This window comes from Lipophrys pholis (assembly GCF_963383615.2).
Source record: "Lipophrys pholis genome assembly, chromosome: 2".
In the NCBI taxonomy this organism is placed as follows: domain Eukaryota; kingdom Metazoa; phylum Chordata; class Actinopteri; order Blenniiformes; family Blenniidae; genus Lipophrys; species Lipophrys pholis.
Window position 1 is genome coordinate 30350768 of NC_137636.1, and position 20172 is coordinate 30370939.

The 20172-nt window shown below is 43.4% G+C and overlaps 1 protein-coding gene across 1 annotated transcript in view; it reads right to left on the bottom strand.

Moving 5' to 3' along the window:
• fto (FTO alpha-ketoglutarate dependent dioxygenase) overlaps nt 1-20172 on the bottom strand; it is a gene marked incomplete at its 5' end in the record, with an annotated part of 138162 nt that overhangs the window by 95854 nt on the left and 22136 nt on the right. Inside the window, 5 exon segments of the mRNA XM_080458749.1 lie at nt 6972-7115; nt 7565-7644; nt 12366-12491; nt 15437-16442; nt 16627-16704. Of these exon segments, the coding sequence (XP_080314875.1) occupies nt 6972-7115; nt 7565-7644; nt 12366-12491; nt 15437-16442; nt 16627-16704 (1434 nt within the window).

Sequence of the window (20172 nt, forward strand, 5' to 3'; positions counted from 1 at the left end):
GCCGGCACACCTGAGAGCTCCGCCCTCTTCCTCCCTCTCCTCCCTCCTTCCCCTCTCCTCCCGCTCCGTCTGGAGATGACAGTCTCTGCTGCCGAGCCGCTCCCCTCTCCTCCACTGGGAGTGTTTTTGTTTCCTGCTCTTTTGAAGTGCTGATTTAATCCTCGCAAGGATGCTTCACGTAGCCAGGTGTAGCCTATCTGTTTCTAAATGTGTCGTTCCGCGTGCGCATTCGCGCGTTTGTGTCTGTGCCGTTTGCGCGTCGCCGTGTTTGTGCGAGGGGCTTTGTTAATGTCTGTGCATACAATTGCCAAACGTGCATGTCAAAGATTGCCCCAATTGCCGCCAACATAATCGCGAGGCGCGGTGACTTGCCCTCCCCCAAAACGTCCTACAAAGCATCATCCAGCCAAAACAATGCACACTCCACTTCACACTGACGTAGACAACTGTACAACAACAAAATGCAGTTGCATACAATGGTGTGCATATCAAACGGGACGGGGGGGAAACTATTGTTCCTTTTCAGAAAACTATTTTGTTTATTGTTCCTCAAACAGAGCATTAAACCAAAGTACACCGTCGAGCCTTTTCACAGCTGGGAACACGCAAACAGTTGCAACAAGGTTTCAGCATAATAATTCTGTCTATGAGCGCCAACAAAATAAAACAAAATAAAAAAATGGAAAAAAAAAAATTTATTTTTGGATTCCAGTTTTTCTTCCCCACAAATGCATCCTGTACATGTTAATCCATTCATACGATACAGATGTTTTGTAAGCCGGTCATCAACTGTAACGCAATCCTGTCTCCCTGAAATGGGAGATATACAACTGAGGCAGAGTTCACACTTGTGGCGTGGTCCTTCAGTCCAGACCGAATTTGAAAGGAAAACAACAAACTTTGGATTGTTTTCTGATTAGTCGTTGTGCTCAGACTGTCAATATCCACATCCGATCACAAAATAACAAAATGCATGCTGGACTTTTGTTATTACCACTGCATTACATTTGGACACAATAGAGCCACTTATCAATATGTCTTGAAATGTTAATGTGGAAATAATTAGGAAACCTTCACAAGGTGACATTTTACTTTTATACATTCTTTTGTATATGAGAGGCTCAAGTTGCTACCAGGGCACTAGTTACATTGGTAATGTTCCATCATCATCGTCACAGGTTTATCAACGTCGAGGATCGTGATGAAGTGCTGCGCCCCTAAACCCAACAAGCCCGGGCCAAGACATACATTATGTGAGTAATTAAAAAAAAAATTCACGACAGAGCTGTTTGCTGGGCTAAATGCAACCCAGCACACGGTAATTCAGTTTGTGAAGAACTCAGTAATAGAAATATAAAATACATGCAAATACGAACAACAAAGATCTTCTACAAGAGCACAAGTGTTCTAAAGTCTTGTTTTAAAAAAAGGTCTCTGTCTACTGAGCTTTTGAATGGCAGCGTTCTACTTCAAGGTGCATTAACAACACTATTACCACAGGGTTCGTAACAATCTGACCAAACCTGAAAATAATAATGAAAGAAATTATTTTCGTTCGTTTTAATTTCAGAGTGTGCATAGTCTCATTTTTCCAGAGAGAAGGCATCCTAAAACAATCCGATTTGTTCAATTGGCCTTGGACACATTGTCTTTGAAAGTCTTCCATAGCGTATAGCCTATAACTTCATCCCCAGAAGTTTTGTTTGTAACTATAGACGGGAAAAAAAAACATATATGTCTACCTTGCAATGTTGTGTTAATAGAGAGTTTTAACACTTTGAAATCAACATATTCACTTCACACCATGTTTTAGAATGAGAATAAGAATCGTCTTTATTGTCATTGTTAAAAACAACAACATTTTAACGAAGTCTCCACTCTGGTTTCACAGAGCAAAAGTTGGTTTTGAGTTTTTACACAAGAGAAGAGATTGTAGGTATAAAGTAAAGAGGAGGGGAGGAGATCGGTGAGATTCCAAATATCAGTTTGTGTGTTCAAAGTGTGCATGAACATTGGAATGAATTGCATTAGCATCCAACAACTCCTTGTAATTTTTGTAATTGTAATGAAGTGTGGCACCCGAGCTAAGGACATGTACTTTTAATTTTGGAGTTTATTGCTAATTTTAAACTCTTAAATTATTAGTTAATGATAACTTAATAGAAGTAAACTTTCAATTAATATTTCAAATGTTTATTAATTGTCAGACGGGCTGGATTTTACTCTAAACCTAAATGGATTTCAATTTAGCTGTAACTAATGCTTGAAATAAGTATTGAACAATTCCTAAAGTATTGGCTCATTGTAATTTGGCCCATTTTTTGATCCCATATATCCCGTTACCATGGTTACACACTAGTTCATTACAGATGACACAACCATGCAAATAATCAGAGGGGGATATTTAAACATTGACTCACAATATAACAAAATGTAACCTAACGTTTCAATGTAATTCTGAACTTAAATTAACTTGCATTCATTTTCTTTCTAATGAAGTTGTCACCAATTATGTTCAGAGTCTGATATGTTATGCTGCAACTGCTGCTGTCGTTACTGCCCCGTATTATGAAGCAGGTAACCTACCATCAACCCCCCCCCTTAAAAGATAGCGGAACTATTTACACAAACAACCTCAGAGAAGTCTGTCTTGGGGAGAGACGCTGTGCACAGAATCATCCTGCCATTTACTTCCCAAAGGCTCTGATCACAGCAGGGATGACATGCAAGGACTGGGGCATGTCAGGGAGAATACACAGCCAGTGGCAGTGCTCAGCAGCCTCTCAGTCACTCCATACAACCCGCCCTTCAAAGAAATGTCATCCTTTATGGTCCCTTCAACACACTCCAAATCCACTCCCCTTCGATCGCTAACAGCTCAAACACACAACAAAGCCGCGAGCGCCGATATCGGACGTCCTTTTTCTCGCAGTCTGTCCCTCCCTCTATCTCTCTGATTGTCTGCCTGTCCTTTAGTGAGAAGAAACCAACCTGTGTCTCTGCTTTGAGCCGACATGGCTGCCCGTCCCCTGCTGCGCGGCCCAGTGGCTGCCACAAAGCAGGCCGTCTAAAGCGACTGAGGAGTGCCGGCTACATGGCATTTGGAGTCTGGCCACCCAGCTGAGAGTTACCAGGCGGGGAACTCTGACTAAATGCCACCTATCCATGCAGACAGATCGAAAGTGTGTGTGAGAGAGAGAGCGAGTGGCTGTTAGGCCTAGTTTTTCTCTGCGATGGCGTTGGGGGAAGCGAGAGGGGAGCTAGTGACTCCCCTGTGGCAGTCGCTGTCATCTCTCCAGGTGATGGACACACTAACTACACATTAGCCTCACATTAGTCGACTGGCCGCCCACCGTGGTAACTCTGGAGCTAAAGCCGAGTAGACCCCTTCGTTTTTTTGGTTTTTTTCTCCCTCAGGTTAATGAGGCGCAATTTTTTTTTATTATTTTTTTTTCCACACCTTCACGCTATTCCCTGAGCGGGTCCAATCAATTTCCGGGGCCTGGGCCCCGAGGTGAGAGCTGATGAGAGTATGATCGATCCCACTCTGCCGTCCTCTGTTTACCTTTCCCGGCCTCCTCACACATCAGCCAGGATAACTGCTGCCCCCAGCTTTCTGTGAACCACCAGGCATGCAATTTACACTCATCATACACTTTTCAGACTAGTCATACACCAGCTAGATTACACTGTACATGCACATATTGCCATATACATTTAAATTCATATATATATATATAAAAATTGGCGCATAAATACTTTTCTTTGTGCTGGTAAAACAAGTGTCGATGTTCTTAAATTTCACTGGAGAGGAGTTTCGTCATATAAACAATTGTACAATTTAAAAGTGACTGGAAATGCTGAAGGCTATGTCTTTATATAGCACAGCAGTCAATAAACATCTGCTTTCAGAACACTTTGTTAAAGGTGACAGACACACAGATCATTAACAACCCAATAAATAATCCTGCAAAATACACTGAAGAGGATGTCTTACTCAAAAAGGGGGATAAACAGGTAAATACAACAGGAATAATAAGCACTAACTGCTCTATTTTTAGAGTAATATCAAATATCACTGTGAAATGTCCGCCTTCAGGAAAGGTGTTCCAAATCCGAGCACAGACCCGAGAGCCTGGGGAGACATCTCAGTCCACAAACACAGGCGAATGGAAGGTCACACACACCTGCTTCGGCACAGTTTACTTTCTGACTGAACATGTGGGAAAACCTTGTCCCTCCCTTCAATATTTACTGTAGAAGTGTGGAGGGGGACTGGCATCATTAGAAGGGGTCCCTCAGGGCACTCTGTCACACACCCACCTGGGATGTGACACAGTGGCTTTAAATGAAACAAGACACTTGTGCCTGGGATTAGCATTTCAAAGCCAAACGTGCACCACTACCCCCGCCACGTAAGACAGGAGGTAAGATTAAAAGCAGACAGCGAAAGGAAACGCGCTTAACAAACAGGTGGGATCTTCGGTTTTCCTCGTCTCTGTCTCCGTGTCCCATCAAGCCCCGCTTCAACTCGATACCCCGCCGCCCTCCGTCGACGGCAGACGCTACGTTTTATCAGGATCGGACCCCGCCCCACAATCCCCTCAACAACTGGCTATGTTGTGTGATATTCGTGGAAACGTCAGGCGCCGAGAGCTCTGCTGCTGTTAGGAAAAGGCCCATAAGGTGCAGCTCAGGTCAGGCTGCCTGCGTGTCTCAGGCTTGTTCGCTCCTCGGTCGTCCATGTCAAACACGACCTGCGCAATATGCACCCACCAAGCGCCAAAGCAGGCCGCCATCATAAATAACTCCGCCAACAATACATCATTTAAGTGGGTGTTCTGCTCTTGTGGGCAACTCCAAACAAATGGCCACATCGATCATTGCGAATGCCAGGTAGGGTAGGCTGGAGCCTCTGAGAGCAACCCCCCCCCCCCCATCCATCCACTCTTTAGTTAAATACTCACACGTCCATACACACACGTCCATACACCTGCTCCATTATAAATGGCGTCCCGTTTTTCTAAATAAACCCTCCTAGTGGGGGCCTACCCTTGGTAATCCTGTGGTGCTATGCGGCAAAACTAGCAGGTGTTGCTAGCTCAACTAGCACAGCAGTTCTCCTGACACAGACGGCCCTATTGTTTGGCAGTGCTGAATAATTAATATGGTCTACAACCTTTAAACAACCTTACGTCAGACTCATCTGTCATGGCATCCTGCTGAGAGGGCTCGGGCGCTCGCGCCGGCTTGGATGTGCACTCTGGGCCCAGGGGTGTGAAAGAGGGGGGAGAGGTGAAGTGCTAAATTAACTGTTGGCCTGCGGCAAAGCTAACACGGGAGGCCGGTGGCTCTGCAGACAGCCTCTCACGTTCCTCTTGTTTTGACCTCACTCCATCCCTCAGTACACCAAACCAGCATCACTCATTGTGCCGTTTGAAAAGGGGGTGAGGGAGGGAGAGAGGGGGCACGACTCCCATCTTTAGAAAACATATGGAGAGGCTATTGCTTTACGATCCATCACAGGCCGGGACAAATGAGAACAACCTGGATTTCATTTCCCTGAGCAGAAACAACAAGGTAAGTAGAAGGTGGGTAGCGGGTGAGCTCCCATTTTGCCATTTGTGGAGCTTTAACCTGCTGTCAGGCTACTCCCGCTCTGGGCCACATGTCTCAGGACGCAGAGAAAATAAAATGAGACGACAGTTAAAAATCATCTTTAAGCCACAAATTATTGCTGAGTCCTGAAATCCAAACTTTCCTTTATCATAGTTTCCGCAGTATATGCCGCTGCTTTTTCCATAAGCTTTGAATCCTGCGGCTTAAATAATGATGCAGCTAAATTGTGGATTTTTACAGGTTAACGAGCTTTATGCCGCCAATAGAAGTGTGATGCGTTCGGGTGCATCACGTAACTCCGACCTTTCTTTTTTTTTTTCCTTTTTAAATTTGGTGGGTGTGGCTTATATTGAGGTGCGCTCAATAGTCCAGAACATACGGTACCAAATTCTTGTCACTTTATTGTTGGAAAGTCAGTTTGTGGTCACGAGGACTTACCTGCTCTGAAATTTGTTTCACAAATGTGAAAGCAAACTAAGTCTGACTAACAAGTCAAGGTGTGCAATGCATCACATCTCATCCATAATCTGTTAAATTTAATCACACCCATGTACCATCACTGTTGCCTTTTGAAATGATATTTCTTTACATTTCAGTCAAAACAGACAGAAAGCAAATTGCAGATACTGAATATTGGAAAAATTGCAAAAATAATCATCCAAAATTTAAAAGTACATTTGAATGGGAATAAAATTAGAAGCTTTAGTTGTATTTCGGCTGACTATCACTTGGAAGAAAGCGAAACTTGTTATGACATTGTCCCCACTATAGATGAGTCATCAGCCACCTGCTGTATTTCTGTATCCTGGACTGTATGCAAATAGTGTGCAAAATTTACATAATGTAAAACATACAAGTGCATGTTTGCCTTGAGATACAAATGACTCTTTAATTAGCTCTCTTTAAATCATCTAAAGTATTATGAGAGAATACTTCTTGGTGTTCTATACAACAAGTGGAGCGGATGCTGTCCGAATGAAATCTCATTGTGTTTACAGACAGTTCTTTGTTGTGTTTAACCTCTGTGAAGTACCAGATGGATGAGGATTACTGCACCAGGACCATTCAGATCGTGTCCGCGAGTTTCTTAGTCACGCACGGATACATGAAAACTTCTGAAGATTGGCACGCGACAGTCGAATTTAGTTTGGCACAAACTGCGTTGTCCAGTCTCATTTGTGGAGCGCAAATATAGAAAAAAGCAAACCAAAACAAGCCAACAGGTCTCCACAAATGTAACGCCAGCACTGCCTTGGCAGTAAGAATAATGCAACTTAAGAAAAGAAAGTAAAATAAGCTAAATCCACACGTTCACAGAAAGATTTGCACAAGCAGAAGTGCGTGCCCCCCACCTCATTGTGAATCTCCTCACAGTGCTGTAGTGTTGTCGGCAGCAGGGCCAGCAGGCTGTGGGAGCCTGTCTCGGGGTCAGTGTGCAGGTTGGACAGGGCCTCTTGGCACCGCGACTGGATGTAGGTCAGGGTCCCACTGGAACACTGAGGAGAGCAAGACAGAGCCAGCGTACGCGACTGAGCGCTCGGGTTCAACCGAGGGCCTGAACATGTTCATCAGAAGACGAGGCCAAACTCAAAGCTGCAGCCGTGGAGAAAATAAAACTGCTAACAGAACGCTAGGAACTCATTAGCATTGTTCAAGGATATGGATGATTTTATTCGATTTTTTTTTTTGGTTTGTTTATTCTTTTAAATTTACCTGACCCCTTGGGTTTCAAATGTTTTCTGTCTGAATAAATGTTAAATGGGTTGTAAAGAGCAGACTACTTTGCTGCGAACAACACAGCACTGGACATTATCTCTTTACCCCTGAAACGGCTCCTTCGATCCTTCTTAATGAAACCGGAGGAGACTGCTGGCACGGCTTACAGCTTTCTCACAACACATCGGAAACACTGTGTTCTCCCTTTTAGTCCTGCTTGACTTCTCACCTCGGCCACTCGGTGCGTGGAGCTGAAGCGTGCGGTGTCGCCGGCAAGGACACAGTGCTGGTGTGTGCTGTTCAGGTCATCTGGCGGAGTACGGAGGAGACAAAACTATAAGAATTCGCCACACAATGCCAGTGAGAATCATCAAGTAAAGAGCCGGGGAGAGTGAACACGTGCAGAAACCAGTCGAGACAGGAGTGTAAATCTCATTTTGATTGTGTGGTTTTGATTAATTACGATAAAGAAGTGAGCGGACCATAAAAGGAGACGGAGAGATTACAATGGAAAAACAGATGAGTGAAGCAAACGCGACAAGTAAATCATCTTGTACCCTCAGACAGATCGCGTTCGGTCCAGCGTCGCATCAGAGCGAATGAGCAGCATTGTACTATAATTTTAATTACCAAACAAAACCAGATCGCGCTCAATCTGTCAAGATGGAGGAGCCATACCAACAAACATTTGTCCAATATCACACAAGCTTTACAAAGAGGCCTTACTGCTGTTTCCTGTGTATCCCTCCATGTGTTTCTTTGTGTGTATAGATGTTTCTCAGCTCTGCCATTATTTGCCTCATACCAATAATTAATTTAGCCATGACAGAGCTGTCATTCACAGCACATGTGCATATTTACACCCGCCTTGAGCAAGAGTACACCGGCTAATGCCCGTGATTTGAAAGTCAAACAGCCAAATGCTTTGGGAGGAGGATATTATTGTTTGGTGGGAGGGAAAAAAAAAAAAGATGGTGACAAACAAAACAACTTGCCGGTGTTTTCTTCACCCTGATGAGATTGTGAAGGATTAGGTCTCTGGGCAGAATTACTCTGCGTCTTTAAAACTGTTTATATCCAATAACAAATTATCTCCATCAATCTGCTCTTTTCTTGGCGCGTCTGATGCGTCAGTGGGATCAGGAGGGAGTCGAGGCAAACTCGATAACTGTAATAAATATTTATCTTTCTTTCAACCCTTGTGCCTGCTGCCACTTGTCCTCCTTTTCCAGGAAGCAGGCTTTTAAATATATTGGGTCAACTCTTTTCTCCAGTCACTACCCCCCCCCCCCCCCCCCCCCCCCCCCGTCTGTGCATTGGGAGCTGGAAATCTGATTATTGAACAGGCCTGGTGTCAAGACTTGCATTGTTCTTTTTTAACCACTGAAATTCCATTTGGGTGGAAATGATGGTGATTCAATTTGCCTGCAGCAGCTCAGACATTAGCAGTTCAAAAGGGCCAGTCGCCGACAAATGGTGCTGAAAATACATTAAGGTGTCTGTGGTTATACACCATCGTAGTTTCCCTTTTAATACCACAAAACTACTTATCATATGGTGTGTGTGCCACTCAAACACAGGTACAATATATTTTAACACTTGGTTTCGGTGGCGGCGATGCATGATTGGGATGTTTCGGGGGGGGGGGGACATCTCCACCCTCCGACAAATGCAGAGCTGCATTCTTTCCTGCATGTGTGCGATCGTGTGTTTGTTGCGCACGCGACTCGGGAGCAAATTTATAGGTGAGTGCATATGTTTGTTCATTGTGCCAAGTATTTAATTCAGGTAGACCCAACAAAGCGACAGACGGCCCGAGGACTGCGCGAGCCGCTATCGTTGCGGAGCAGTTGGCCTCTCAAGGGCGTACTCACCAAGTGGAGCATAAATCCCCACTGATCCGCGACAGTCAAGTCCCATTAGAATGGTCTGCACAACAGCCCATCACTCTATTATCATGGCTGGCCTGAAACTGACTGTTCTATTGTAAATCTTATCCAGAAAAAGGAGGTCGGCTTCAAGCCCTGTCAAGCTGAATATTAGGTACAGACACTGCTGCTCTCAGATGAAAACATAGCTTCTTCAAAGAGCCTATGTCAGGAATTCATTAAAACCTTCCTTTTTCTGACTTCATACTGGCCTATTTTAAACTATTCAACCCAATTTAACAGTACGTATACACACAGTTAGTATAATAATGAAACTGTAACACTCAATCAGAACATTTAAGTTCCTTTGATATAAATTAGAATGCAGACATTGCATTTTTAATCTCAGAATTTATGTCTCTACAAACCACTACATTGTTATTTACTGACCGATTATCTAGACCCAAACTGCAACAGGAACCATAAATTGAAAACAGACAATTACATTTTGATATCCATCTTTTTTTAAAGCTTAAATTCTCCTGGTTATGCATCTTAAATATCAGTATGTTCTAGTTGGTTTAACCTACCATCATAATAAACATTAGAAGTGACATGTCAGGCTTGGGAAACATTTGTCTGCAATCATAAAAACAGTCTGTTTTTCGAAAACAAGCCAACACAAAATCAATATTGGAAATAAGCATGGGTTGATGACCTAGTAACCACCTTCACACTCCTGACAGATAGTAAGACTTCTGAAGGAGTTGTTCTGTTTGTTAAAGGAGCTTAGAGCTTAAGGAGGCAGATATAGGTGAATCTAGATTGTGGAGGAAAGCAGCTTATGGAATTTACACATTTTCTGGATACTGTCAAAACAGTGATTGTTCACATTCTGCTTGGACACTGATTCATTTATAAACCGATCTTTTTAAAGTTGCAGGTGGTTCACCTGTTCTGCACCTGTGAAACGGAGTTTGTGCATCCAAATGTGCAATTTCTATATTTAATGTTTCACCATTTGACCATTCGGTTTCTAGGATATTTTCCCATTCTTTTTCCAAATCAAAGCCACAGTGATTCACCACCATATTTTCACACATTTCTTCAAGACTGGTCACCATACTACAGCATTTATCAAATATAGTTTCGCTCAAAGAAAGCCAAGAGGAGGTTCAAATTGTATTTGAATAAAAATAACTGGCTGTGCATGATGCCAATAATTTTCATACTACAATAAATAACATACAATAAGTTTGATTGCAATTTTCAACATGCGTATTGCTGTAAACTGTCAGAGGACAAAACAACAAACTAAAATGTTAACTTTTAGTTAAAAAAAGCTTTTTTTTCACTTACAAGACGATTGAAATAATCAGATACCAATGCTACATCTGTCTTTAGAGAGATTTTGTGCGACCAACTAAAATTGCAAAAATATTTTCGAGGTCCAAATTGGTTTTATAAATATGAAAAAATACTTAATTGTGATTACCTCTGAAGGTGAGTGTACATCAAATCCACCAGTAATTTGCCTCCCATAATCACAGATTATAACTGTTTGTAAGCTTTGAGGTCCAACAACACAAAATGAATCTCAACAAAAATCCACAAATAAAGTCGCACAAATAAAATCTGTCTCGTCCTCCCGAGTCATGTTTCATACAGGCCCGTGGATCACATCAGTTCCACCATCCTGCCTTCACATTCTGGACACGGTGGAGAAAACATTTCTAAAAGCTGAAAGATGTTGTAAATCCCTGTATTGTATGGAATACATCAGAATTGTATTGTATTTCTGACTTTTATGACATTTATGCAGTGCACACGTGAGTTCAGTGTCTTCATAAGAAAGAAAAATACAAAAAAAAACAAACACTGACACATGCTATTGTATACCAGATGGATATAGGATGTTTGCTCCTGCAGGGATCAAACCGGTGATCTTTTAATCACAAGAAAGTCTCTCTAATCACTAGGTCAAACACATTTTTTATCACATATGTAAGCAGCTACCAGAATGGATGGTACAGAGCAAATAATGAGGGAATAAGGAATTTCATTTCTTATATTGACTTGTACATAAACATTGCACATTTATGCTGTGTGAAATGCAAGCGAACACGTGGAGAGGTGCAGTTTGGGACATGGGAGACCGTTTGAAACCGAGGAGCTGCAGGTCTGATAAAAATCAGCAGCGAATGTGAAATTAAACCTAAAAGAATAATTGAGGGTCAAATAACAAATAGACTTGGTAAATCCTGTAAATAACACAGTGAAAAATTGTTTAGATATTTTGTCTATCTACAGATACACAGGGCATGATTTACTCCCATATTTTATTACAAAAAGAAGAGTAATCTATCAAGCAGTTGGAGACAAGACTTACACAAGATTGTGCTTTATGTCCATCCTTATATATTTATGAAAGCAAAGTGCCTTTAAAAAAACAATAAATCCCCCGGCCGTCCAACTAGGGGTCTTAACTTCTTGTACATCGTAACACAAGCTTCTTCTGCGATGTGGATAAATGTCCTTCCACTCAGAAAATATGAGAAAGCTTGGAAGGGCCCATGGGACCGCAGAGAGGAGGGTGGAGGTGTCTGCTGCAGCCAAAAGCATTAAAGCCATGATTTACACCCCTGTGGCTCTCTGTCTATTCTCCCCATAGAGACATAGTCAGCGATGGGTCACAGGACGTCAAAAAATAACATTTGGTTTTCCTAACCTCTGTAATGCACACAATTTCATGGAACCTTAAAGCTCTGTGTGAAGGCCGAGAAACTCCTCTCTCTCACACACACACACACACACACACACACACACACACACACACACACACACACACACACACACACACACACACACACACACACACACACGCGCACACGCACAAACGCACACAGCTCGGCTCAGTTTCTAACGCAGAGAGAAGTGGGAGAAGAGGACAGGGCATGAAAGTGGGAGTGAAGTGCATCCTGCTGGCATGGGTCATTTGGGACAAAAGTACAAGAGACGCTCAAACGGGGAGTAATAAAAGTGTTTCCTTCCCTTTGAGTGAGACACGAGTGCGGTTCAGCTGTGCACGCTACATGTTTACACGTGTGCGTGTGCGTGTGTGTGTGTGTGTGTGTGTGTCTGTTTACAGGGAGACTTCAGTACCTCTCATGTAGTAGCAGTCTCCAGACTCCAGCGGCAGGATCAGGCCAGGTGTGTGGATGTCCCAGGCTACCTTCAGCCCGATCCTCCAGCATGCCTTCTCGCCGCTGCCTCCCTCACTGCTCTCACCTGTCAGTCATACACAGCCCAGCTCACTGTAACATTTGCATATCACATTCATATTCACATATTGGGCCTCGGGTTGACAGTTTCACCCAGTGAATATACGAGTGCAAACCTGCAGTGCGCTTACGCTTATTTGTGTATTATTAGATTCTAATGACGGCTATTCAAAACCACACTTCTCATACGTCCGGAACAAGTGGGTAATGCAGTGTGAAAACAATATCCATACATCACCATGGATGGAGCTAGAAAATGAAATAAAATCCCATTAACTGAAGGATTAGCAGGTTTCAAAAGTAAGGAGAGCAATGATTAAATCAATACCACCCAAACAATAGATGTAAGATGTAAGCCATTGTCTCCAGAAAGTAAGAATCACTTAGCTGCTGAGCAAAGATGATATGTGTTGCTGTGGTCATATTGGCTGTTCGCACAGGATCTTTATGCTATCATTATGCTGTGCAAGAGGAAATAGTTGGATAAAAGCCCCTGATGTAGTTTAGTGAGTGTGTGAGAGTCTGTTATTGGGCAGTATGTATCCTATGATATTCCTGTTTCTGAGGCCCATTCAATGCAACCACCTCCCCTTGTTCTATTCTCTCCTTCCATTCTTACATGCCATGCTAAGAAAACAAGATTTGGCGCGGCTGGCCAACACCCTTCAGCAAAATCAATACTAAAGTCTTTCCGGGCCTCTCTGCCCCACAGCTGCCTTTTCCTTTGCTCAGCACGGATAAATAGTAACTTAATTTCCAGCCATTGTGCTCTGAGAGCCAGCTAATGACAGCACTCCCCAAGGCCTGAGGAATGGTGGAAGATCATCCTCCGTGCCGGAAAATGCTCCATCGTGGCAGATTCCTTTGGATCAGAGCAGTGGGGGGAAAAACACAAGTCTTGCAGCAAAATAGAAAAAAAAATGCAATTCTCTTTTCTCAGGAACAGGCCCCTAATAATTCCACTGGCCTGGAACATAACTGCGTATCGTTCGGATCAGACTTTCCTCACTAAAAGTCTGGAGCCATGAGGTCAGTCAGAGCTAGAAGAGACATAGCTGCTAAGCGGGTAAAGGTGCCACGCCGGAGTGTTTGAAGCCTGTGTTCACAGGGTCAGAGTTGAAACGACTCGGAGCAAATCGGTAAAGCAGGCCTCTGGAGCAGGTGTTTCTGCTTAGAAAAAAGAAAAAGAAAAAGCCCAATGAAAAAAAAAACTCCCAGCTGTATAGTGTGTCAGGATGTCAGAGCGGTTTGCGCTGCACCTGCGTGATGCTGTTAAACAGTTTTGAGACACAGACCATGGACTGTGTGTGGAGCTGAAACCTTCGGTGCTGTCGCACATGTAGTGTGACTTTAGTGATCTACAGCTGCACCTTTGACTCTGCACCCAACAGGAAAGCATTAAGCCAACATCAAGGCTCTGGGGTGAGATGGGAGTCTTCTACTGAGAAGCTGCACTGGACATTGGATTATCATCTATTCATTCATCCATCCAGCTTCTCTACACTCTTCATACGAACTAAGATTTGGCCATTATAAGATATTAAAATGTGTTTACATTGTTAATGTTAATTCGTGGTACTATGTCAGAAAGGATATTGCTCTTCAAATTAAAAGAAAAACAGGACTTGGACTTTTTTTCTTTTGTTTGTTTCGTTCACAGGTTTCGATTTAGGAAGCGGAAGATGCAGCATCAGACATATTTTTGCTGCATCTTAAAAACTGCCATTGTACATTGCTTGTTTGGAGGAGATTACATAGTCAGGCTTGTTTGAAATTGAAGACAGAAACATTTGGGGAATATTCTAAGACGTACATTAATCATTCGAATAAATAGTTTATGAAATGCAGCAGTTTTATAAGTTTGTTGTCTAGAGGCTGAACTTTGCTAAATTAGGTATTCCATTAACTCAATCAGCAAACACTATCAGCTCTGGAAAGAGTCTGCATTCCATAATTAGGAGACATCGTATCATCTATACAGTAGAGTCGAGGAACACTTATCAAAGCAGGGCTCATTATTCCGTATCAGATAATTGCACATCGATCATTTCTCGGGGAAATGATTTAGATGAGATGCCGTGTGCGTGATAAGGCCTGTTTGTTATACTGCGCCATTGAGTGCATGTTAAGAGCTCCGATCCGAATGTCTGTGATCTCCCTAACGCACGGGCGGCGATAAGACTGTCAGCAGCGAACTGGTGATGACATTTGATAATGCCCTGACACTATCGCGTAGATGGATCTGATGGTTGCTGCACCAGAGGCCATGTCTACAGCTGCCACAGTGCTGCTGTAGGGCTGTAACACACAAGGTTGGCTGCGTCTGATCCACCATAAAGCGTCTGAGATAAGTGGATGGGATGAGAAAAGTGAATTAGATTTTTTGTTACTAAAAGGCTAATGATGAGCATAAAATATTTGGATCGAGCTCTTAAAATCATCCTAATTCTGTGTCAGGTTAATTAAAGTGGTCATATCATGCAAACTTCCCTTTCTAACAGTAATATGCATCCCCATAACTGGAAATGGCGCCCCAGATAGGAAGAAAATCTGTCATCTCTCTACCTGGCTTTTTTTAAAAGTGTGTGGTCAAACAAGCCAATCAGAAGTCAAACCCTATATAGTGTCAACGGGGGTTTAGACCATCCTAATCAAGGTAGGCCCTCCCTCTGACCCTCCCACAATTAGGCAGCTCTGCTCTGGCACATGGCACCACGAGAGGAAGTAATTCCTCCTATTCCCAAGATGGGCATGTGTGGGCGGAGCCAGTCCAGCTCACACAGACACAGCAGATTCTGAATGCAGCTCCAATGATCCATTATTCAAATGGCTGAAATGGTAAACTTTGAATACAACATTTTTGGACTAATGAGATGTGAAAAGGTTGAAAAACTGTATAAAATGTCCCCTTTAGCATAGCTACAAGTGTGTGATTTTAGCTGTGACCCTTACCTTTGTCATTAAGACAGCTATAGCTGTAAACAGCCACAGGCGAATGAGTGATCAGGTTCTCATCGTGGTGCCACCCTACTGCCATTTTCCCCATGCCATAATAGGGCTCCTCCTTGAGCTGGGTGGCAGCTCCCGGGTCCATGTAGTTGAGTAAAGTGACGTTGAACTTGACCGGGCCCGTGAATACCTGTGGAGGACTGGGCTGGGAGCATCCCTGCCTGCTCAGGGGTTCGTCTCTGTCTTGTATGTGGTAATCCGACAGGCTGTGCTTTAGTTCGGTCACAGGTTTCTCGTGAGCCCCAAGTCCCACAGGTTGTGTCTCTCTGCCACTGATGCCCTTGGTGGCCCAAACGGGACATTTTCCCTCACTGTGCAATTTGCCTTGAGAGGATTCTCCCTCCTCTCCACTGTGTTTCAGCTCCGTCTCCCACTCGCCTTCATGTTTTGGCCCTGAACAGCCTTCTTCACTGTGTTTGGACTCAATGTCCCACTCCTCGCTGTGCTTGGACTCAGTGTCCCCCTCCTCACTCTGCCTGGACTCTGAGTCCCCTCCTTCACTATTCTTGGAGTCTTCACTGTGTTTAGACTCAGCGTCCCCCTCTTCCCCTTGTTTGGCTTCCGCGTCTCCCTTCCCACAGTGTGTTAACCTGTCTCCCTCTTTCAGCTGAGACACGTCAGAGCAGAAAAAGGTGTTCAGCTCCCACAATGCTTTAAAAGCAGCTCTCAAATCTTTGTCGCAACAGTTCTGTCCTTTGACTTCAGGGTCCTCGCTGTGCCAGGGGATGGCAAAGAGCCGCGTGTCCAGGTAGCGATAGGTGTGGCCCGGCTCGCCCAGCAGGGCTCGTGACACGGCGGTGAAGACATCTCGGTCACGGACACGGACCAGATCCCTCAGGAGGCAGCCCTTTCTTCTGAGGGTGAGCAGAGCTGCCTGCACCCGGTTGTGGAGCTCAGCAGGCAACGAGCACGATCTCCTCAGCACCAGGCCAGAGTAGCTGGAGTCCCACTGCGGAAGAACGATTAACTCTAACCACCATGACCATGACACATGAAAACATCCAACATTACTAATCAGTATGACGTATTTTCTTTTCGAGCCAAATATTTTTCAAGACGGATCAGCAGGTAGCCCAATGGAAAAGGCTCGTAAGCAGATATTATATGCCTTTGTGGAAGCGGGGTTGGCTCACCAGTTGCTGAAAGCCTCGATCCAATGGCCCAAGAAAAGGGATCTTCTGGTCCCCCAACTCCTGTAACAACCTCCTCCTCTGGAATGCAACACAATGAAACAGGCAGCAAATTACTCATACATGCTGTCTACAAGCACAGAAAATTGAGCACCCTACACTTCGCATTTCTAAATTAACACACCCATTTGTTGTGACAATACATTTCCATGAGTAAAGTGAGCTAAAGTGTTTTAATCCCCAACTACATAAAATTATGACCCGAAGACAAAGAAAACAGCATGAATTAACCAGAATGCTGTATCATTTAGTTAAAGACTGGGATTACAATCTTGCAAGTATGCATCTGCCAACCAGTAAAGTTACACTTCACAGTCTTCCAGACTCATATTAAGTACACAGTTAAAGCTGTTTAAGGTATTAAAACGTCTTTACAAACTTAAGAGATACTACTAAAATGTGTCAAGCATGACTGTGACCATTTATATTTTGTGCGTGAATCAATATTTCAATTGAAAGAAAATCCATCCGGATACTTCTGATATAAACAGATCACAGTATCCTTGATCTGGAGTCTAAGGCCATTCACATCCGTTTAGATGACCTTTCATGTAAAAGTTGATAAACGTTTGAAGTAGAATCTTGTTTGGCGTTCAGGAGAGACGCTGTTAAGAGGAATACACAAGAAACAGTCGCAGGTTTGAGTACATACAAACATTTACACTGAACACATAATGGCCGTGGCTTACTGTTATCGCAAGACATGTATAAAAGTATAATTATACATTGTTGAGCTTTTAACTTTAACTATCAAGCTTTGATCAGTTTGATGTTCGAATGAACGGGTGAAAATAAATTCAAGGGTGCAGAATTTATAGAAACTCATTGAAGACCAAACAGAGTAACAGATTTCATGAAAATGGGAAGTAGAAACAGAAACATCCTGCCTCCGGCCTATGGCTTTCTCCTGTCTCATACAGGAGCAGAATATCCAAATCAAATCATGCAAACTGAAGCTGCAGGTAGGTGCAGCTTACATCAGCAAACTGCTTCAAACAAATGACGCTTTCAGAGGTGACCAAAGTATTACAGTAAAGTGGTAAGCAGTCATTTTCATGGACGTCTCCTGATTTTACGATATTGTGAGAGCCGCCGGTGGGTTTCTCGCTACCTTATAAAAGATGCCCTGCACCATACAGAGCTCCGTCAATAAAACCGTCAACCTGGGCAGACGGATCAAAGTACCTTTCATTGGGCCACATTCCATTCTGACCTGTAAATCCAATGGCAACTGGCATAAAAACTATATGCCCAAATAAATTTCACAACTGCTTCTCAGCCCGGCCTCTTTCTGTATTTGAAAAAGTGCTCCGTGGGTATTGTTTTTTCTGTATGTGTTGGGGCTCCAACCTCATCGTTTCTGCCCCAGAATGTTGAAATGTCAAAAGCAAGTCATTATCTTTTCAAATCTTTCTTAAGCAACCAAGTGATTGTAATGAGAACAATCCAACAATGTGTTTATTTCCAGGTCATTTGACAACATAGGTTCCTACTACAATAATAAGGCCAGAGGCCCCATGTGGCATGCAACACAGAATACAGGATCTGGCTGGTGAAATACGGTCTCACTTTTACAAGTGAAATCAAAAGTCCTGTTCATATTATTATTATTACAGCGCAGGTATAAAAAGATGTGTCCTGACTCGAAACTCTGGGATGGATCAAATAATCCGAGCAAGTGGTGAAAGCGTGCCCATTAAAGACAGTAGGGAGGAAACACAACCCAATATCGGAGGTGGAAGAAATGGGAGGGCATCTGATCTGAGGCAGTTTGGTGAATTTACCTTCAGGGCTGAATCTTTACCTTAGGCTAGACAACACAACACCTGCTGAAAGTTTTCTTAAAGGATGCGCCTGAGTATACAGGCCTTCCAAGTTATTCTGGAACAAACAAAAACAGACCTGCAGACAGTTGGAATCTGAAAAACAAAACAACATGCACTATTCATGGCCAGACTGCATTCAAAGGCTGCAGGAAGAAATTGACAACCTGACACACATTCATTGGTGTCAAATTCCAACTCATGACAGAAGCTGAAGCTATCAAGGTGAGGCTCTGGGCTACCGTTGTAGGGATGTGGATCTGCGTGTATATGTGTGTTTATTGAGACTGCACAAATCCATAGTTCCATCCAGCTACCTTTTCAGTGCGCATACACAATATTATTACAGTATGCTTTCTTCCTAATACACAAACCACAGCTGTGTACAAAAACATGGCTGCGATACGGCATGCCCTTTTTGGAAAAACGCGCAGCCGGGGTAAGCGAGCGTGATGCCTCAGCCTCAGTCGCACACAACCAGAGCTGTCACACACGTGTCAAATACATCAAGCTCCTCAGAAATTCCACAGAAAAAAAGAAAGACAAGAAGTTACCCGAGCCCTCTGAAGGAGATGGACTCTTGCAGTATCAGAGAACCGCTGTGTCTGTCTTCCCTGTGTCTGTGTCTTCACCTGATTCTAGACGGATGGGGGGGGGGGGGGGGGGGGGGGGGGGGGGCTGCGTTTCCACTCAGACCCAAGAAACGAGATTACCAATTCCATAATAACGTGGACACTTCACGGTAGCCGTGCCAACCGTCTGTGCTGAGTGATATATCTGATGGGGTTTTTTTTATTTTTTTTCCAGTTTTTAATCTCTCTCTTCCTTGATGGGATTACTCCTTCAGCCGGACTGTTTATCACAGAAAAACATATTAGGTAGAATAGAACTCAATTGGTTTGCTTTGATCTTGGCCTATAAGCGATATCAAACTGTGTACCATATATTTATTAATTTCATTTATTTCCCATCTGTGACACTTCAACGGACACTTTCTTCAAAGCGATCCTCACAGAGTAGATTAATGTCCGGCGCTTAGCATCAATAGCTCAAAATAGCCAGATAACTGCACTGCTGCGGGGATAAAAACACCTCCAGTCTGACTCCTGCCGGCCCCAGAGGCTCCACTGCAAAGTACTGTATGTGCGATGACTGCTGACGGAGGACGCATGAGTTCCAGTGGGCTTGTCGAGATTTGGCTGATGCATCATAAACTGCAGATAAAAGCGTCAGTGTTCAGTAAGCTGTGTCAGTAAGCGTCACCCCAAGTAAAGAGAAGTTCTTGTGTTTTCCAGGGTACATCTTATGAATACTCATCCTCACCAGAACACATATTTTTCTTAGTTATTCTGTGTTGGCTGATGTATGGTAGAAAAATGACTGCAGTGGTTCGACTCATTGATATTAGTGAGATATTAATTAAGAATAATACCTTAAATCAAATCAGCTATCATATCATCGGACATTCACTCCGAGACAACGAGGAACCCAAAACAACTTTCATTTAGCACTTTGTCGTACCTCAAAGCATCAACTTCTCATCACATTTTGCTGGGCCCCAACCCTGGAACTCTTTGAACCAATCATTCTGCTTTTCTCTTTGACCATTTTAAGATTGAATTATTTCATTATCTCCTTTCCAAATACTATCCCCCTGATTGTGAGT